The 4,275-nt window shown below is 55.8% G+C and overlaps 5 protein-coding genes across 5 annotated transcripts; 4 read left to right on the top strand and 1 right to left on the bottom strand.

Annotated features, from left to right (window-relative positions):
* Positions 1-964: 964 nt before the first annotated feature.
* Positions 965-1,435, bottom strand: DQ04_10441040 (hypothetical protein; the record flags this gene model as incomplete). Its single annotated transcript, XM_009316251.1, has 1 exon — positions 965-1,435. One exon carries the CDS (start codon positions 1,433-1,435, stop codon positions 965-967), a length of 471 nt encoding a protein of 156 aa, XP_009314526.1.
* A 164-nt stretch (positions 1,436-1,599) lies between these two features.
* On the top strand, positions 1,600-2,007 carry DQ04_10441030 (hypothetical protein; the record flags this gene model as incomplete). The annotated part of the gene is made up of 1 exon (XM_009316250.1): positions 1,600-2,007. The coding sequence occupies one exon, from the start codon at positions 1,600-1,602 to the stop codon at positions 2,005-2,007; it is 408 nt and encodes a 135-aa protein (XP_009314525.1).
* A 115-nt stretch (positions 2,008-2,122) lies between these two features.
* On the top strand, positions 2,123-2,461 carry DQ04_10441020 (hypothetical protein; the record flags this gene model as incomplete). Its single annotated transcript, XM_009316249.1, has 1 exon — positions 2,123-2,461. One exon carries the CDS (start codon positions 2,123-2,125, stop codon positions 2,459-2,461), a length of 339 nt encoding a protein of 112 aa, XP_009314524.1.
* A 654-nt stretch (positions 2,462-3,115) lies between these two features.
* DQ04_10441010 (hypothetical protein) lies at positions 3,116-3,670 on the top strand (the record flags this gene model as incomplete). Its single annotated transcript, XM_009316248.1, has 1 exon — positions 3,116-3,670. The coding sequence occupies one exon, from the start codon at positions 3,116-3,118 to the stop codon at positions 3,668-3,670; it is 555 nt and encodes a 184-aa protein (XP_009314523.1).
* An 85-nt stretch (positions 3,671-3,755) lies between these two features.
* On the top strand, positions 3,756-4,275 carry DQ04_10441000 (hypothetical protein; the record flags this gene model as incomplete). The annotated part of the gene is made up of 1 exon (XM_009316247.1): positions 3,756-4,275. A coding segment is annotated over one exon (520 nt), but the record flags the coding sequence as incomplete, so codon positions are not given.

The following is a 4,275-nucleotide window of genomic DNA, read 5'->3' as shown; positions in this document are numbered from 1 at the left end:
GCGCGCCGCCATGTCACAGAAGGGGCGGCAAGCCCATGCCCACAGCCCAATTGGTATTTTTTCTTCGTTGAATCGTAGCGATCTTCAAAACCGTAAAATCTAAAGTTTTTTAACAACCCACGGGGTGGTTTTTACAAAAGCCCACCAGCACCCATCTACTGACGCTGTGGGGCGGCCGAATTCCATCCATTTTTTTTCATTATGATATCCAAGGGTTTTGGAGGTGCGCGCTGCCCGGGGCAACCTGCAGCAAAGGGGCGCCATTCATTAAAAGGCTCCAAGAAGCTGCTGTGAATTCCCGTTTCCCTCAGGGGCCCTTTCCATACCGGATTCAAAAAAGAGAGAAGTCACACATTTTGCCCAGACGCAAATGGCCCCCCCCCCGGCGTTCCTTTTTTTTCTCACAAATATTCGTACAATTACTTTGCATTTTCCTTTCACGCCTTTCCCCTCGCAGCCGCCGGCTTCTTTGGATGGCTTCCGGGGCGCCACTGCGTGAGGCTGCTTGCGGGAGGGCGCCGCACACCACAAAAACACGCAGCCCACCCAGAGACGCCCCGTCCGCTTAACGAAAAAAAACGCCGCTTTTCACGTTTACACTTCTTCAAATATACGTTGTTCCGTTAGGGCCCTGGCAATGCCGGCCGCCCCATCGCGGCACCAGGGCAAAGCCCTCCACACTGCCGGGGGAAGTTGGGCTTCAGCAAAGTTCGCCATTTGAAGAACTTTGCGGCGCCAGGCTTATGACACCGCGAAGTGCTAGGGCCGGCCGCGTTTTGCCGGGACACAGTGTTTATCCTTGTCAGTATTGGGGCGCGTGCTGCCGCGCCGTCAGAAGTATCATACGCACCGGGTTACTCCTTAGTGGAAATGCTGGGGGGAATCCCGTCCGCACCTTGAGGGCCATGCAATGTAACTGAGCTGGGCTAACGCAAGCCAAACGCCTTGCCTTGGGCAAACGGCTCTACGATGATAGCTTCGCATTTTGCCTGCTGAGAGGGGTCCATATAGACCCCCCCCCCTGAAGCAGATAGTTTCGGACTCCCTGGGTGCCAACATTGTCGGATAGGTTGCACCTATCGTGGTGGAGGTGTATTAATCCTCGCCAAGGATAAGATGCAAATTGAGACAGGACCGGCGCTTCTTGCAGGCATTGGGTTTGCACAAGTGACCCCCGTCTGGAAGCAGGTGTGAAGCTGACGATTTCATCAGCATACCTCCCTCCTGCTGCCACCAAAATCACCCCAGAAGACCTCGATCGACCCAACGCTACAGCCGGGCCACGGCTCATATGTGCAGACGCCAATGCGAGCGCATTGGCATGGGGCCGCGGGGCCCGCCTGATTCCAGAGGCGATGCCGTTGGGCAATGGTGCATTGACAATGAATTTTTTGTTGCCAACACTGGAAATAGGCCACGGCACACCGATAGGCATAGAGGCTCCGCGCCAGATGTGGCACTGGCCCAAGGCTGCGCAGTGTCATATTGGACAGCGGGGCTCGCCCCTGACAGCCACCGCTGCATCACGACTTAAACTGCCCAGGTGGGTGCGGGCGGCGCTCCAACAGAAGTGCCGCGGATCCACAAGACCTTGCTTACATGGAAGAAAGCAAACTGGTGGAAGTTCCGCAACCGGCCCAACTCACACTGCAGGCTAAAAAAAGCATGGGCCGCATAGATACCATAGAGAAGCATACCACATCTGGAGTGCGGATTGCCACAAAGGCACCAGTGCCGGAGGGCAATCGACGCCAGCCCCCGTTCTGGACCCCTGAGCTGGCAGACTTGGATAAGGCAATTGCCAGCAAGCCCCGCGCTCAATCCAGCCAACGGCTAAAGGTTCGACGCAGAGAAATTATTCGCGCAGCTGCTAATAGCCGGTGGCGAACACTCTGCTCGAAACTTGAAGCCCCCAAACGGAAACAGCTGGCAGATCATAAGGCGTGTATGCGCCCCCCGCCCCCTCAGCACGCCAGCCGTCAGGGCAGATGGGGTTGTGCTTTCTAAGCATCAAGAGGCAAACCACCTGGTCCATATGTATGCTGCAATGGCGCGAAGGTGCCCGCGATCTTACCCCCCGCCCCCAATCAAAACAAGGGGTGGGGATTACAAGCCAATACCAATGACCGGGCTCGATCGTGCGCTGCGCCTTCTACCGCTAGGATCTGCGCCGGGGCCGGACATGATACATGGGGAGGCGCTGCGGCACCTTGGAAAATGTTTGAAACACTCTGTGCTGACGCTCTTCAACAAGACCTTGCGCACTGGCGTCGTTCCGCAGAGCTGGAGGCACATGGTCATAATCCCACTCCTCAAGCCGGGCAAAACAGCGACTGAAATAGGACCACACAGGCTAGTAGCGCTCCCATGTTGCCTCTGTAAGCTCATAGGGCGCACCGTAGCAGCACGCATTCGTGATGTTTCAGAACTTGCGCTCACACCACAGCAGCCTGGATTCTGACCATCCCACTCCACAGTGGAAGAGCTATTGCACCTTCAAGCGGCTACGCATCGCCCGCCCGCGCGGCGATAGAACAGCCGCAGCAGCGTTTGGAGATTACGCCAAAGTATTCGACACAGTAAATAGTGGTAAAATTATACTTGCAATGCACCGACTAGGCATACCACAAGATTTGGTTCGATGATAGGCATTGCCTCTGCGCAATAGGGCAGCAGCAGTTCACGCGAAGAAGATGCACTAATCTCCGGCGCCCTTCGCGCGAGGAGCTTCACAGGGCACGGCTCTCAGATCACTCATGCTTATTATTCTCATGAATTCCCTTAGCATCCGATTGGTTAAGATTCTGCAATTACAGCACGGCTTCTTTACAGATGACCTCGCTCCTATTGCTTGATACAGCGGCGGGGCGATCACCACCTCCACCCTATAACAGAGACTAAACGCGGTAGCAGCCTGGGCATAAAAGTACTTCGTGAAAATTAATGCCGCCAAAACCAAATATTTATTACTTGGGTGAAAAATACGGGCCACTTAGTTTTTCCTATAATGGCACATTTGTCGCCATGAAACGACTCCCGACCCTGCTGGAATCACATTCCAGAACTACCGCGAAATGTGCTCCCATTTAGCGGGCCGGTAGCAGCAGTGCAACCAATGGCCCGTGCAGCTATCATCCGTCTCATCCCGAAGCTGGAGACCAAAGTTGGACACATTGCGTGCCTTCAACTTGGCCGCCGTACAAACCAAAGCAATGCATGGTATAGAAGTGTTGTGCTGGAGCGCATCCCCACCTCGCGCTCAGCTCTCGACGCTGGGCAATGCAAAGCCAGTAAAATAATAGCCGGCATTCGCAAAGGCAGCCGCATAGAACATGCTTTACTTGAGGCCAGCCCGCAGCCACGAAGTACGACGGTGCTCGCCCGTAGCCTCAAATATATGCTCCTGTGCGAAACGCTAGGGGGGCTGTGCGTGCCAGCGCCAGGGCGGTATACTCGACCGACCGCCCCGCAAGAGAACTGTATAACACCATCATGGCGCAATGCCCAGAACTTCATATTGAAGCCACGGTCCCTCCCCGGCGCCTCTCACGCTGCGGTGGGCACCTCGAGCCCTGTTTCACACATCACTCGAAGGTGTTACCGCGGAGGACCCGGACGAGGTAAAGCTTCAATCATGCACCAGGTAGATGGCCTGACACTTCCACCTTAAAGGCCCCGCGCCGCCGGAGGGAATACGGTATGAGCTGTGGTCGGGTGGCCATGTCAAACTAGGCGTCAAGTCTGGCGCAGCAGCCATGTTTTACCTCAACGGAGAGCTCATCGCCCCAGCAAAGGTGGATGCAGGACCGATGGCGTGTAGCTACCGCGCTGAACCTATCGCACTGCAAGTTGGCCTGCAGAAATTGCTGGACATCATTCCCCGCCAAAGCACACGACCGTGCAGAGACTCCGTCTTCACGGACCCGCCGTCGCTCCTCATAGCGCTCCAAACAGGCCCACTGACAGTAACAGACCTCATGTTGCGAAAAATATGGAGCCCAATATTGGACCTACAACGCCACAAGGCACGCGTACGGCTACAGTTTATACTTGGCCACTGTGGCGCTGCAAAGAATGAGGCATGCGATAAGGAAGCCAAGACGGCCCCTGACCTACCGCAGCGCGGAGACACGTGGATACCGGATGTGGTGGCGCTGGCAAAACGTCACATACGCAGCCAGCTGCCCAAACCATCCACCCACCGCTCCAGCATCACCGGTCATTGGAACCCGACGCGCAATGATCCCAGCTTAACTCGGGAAGAAGAGGCGGCCC

The sequence above is a fragment of the Trypanosoma grayi genome, assembly GCF_000691245.1.
Source record: "Trypanosoma grayi strain ANR4 Tgr_1044_V1, whole genome shotgun sequence".
Lineage (NCBI taxonomy): Eukaryota > Euglenozoa > Kinetoplastea > Trypanosomatida > Trypanosomatidae > Trypanosoma > Trypanosoma grayi.
The sequence above is the reverse complement of the archived record's forward strand: the minus strand, read 5'-3'. Positions and strand labels throughout refer to the sequence as shown.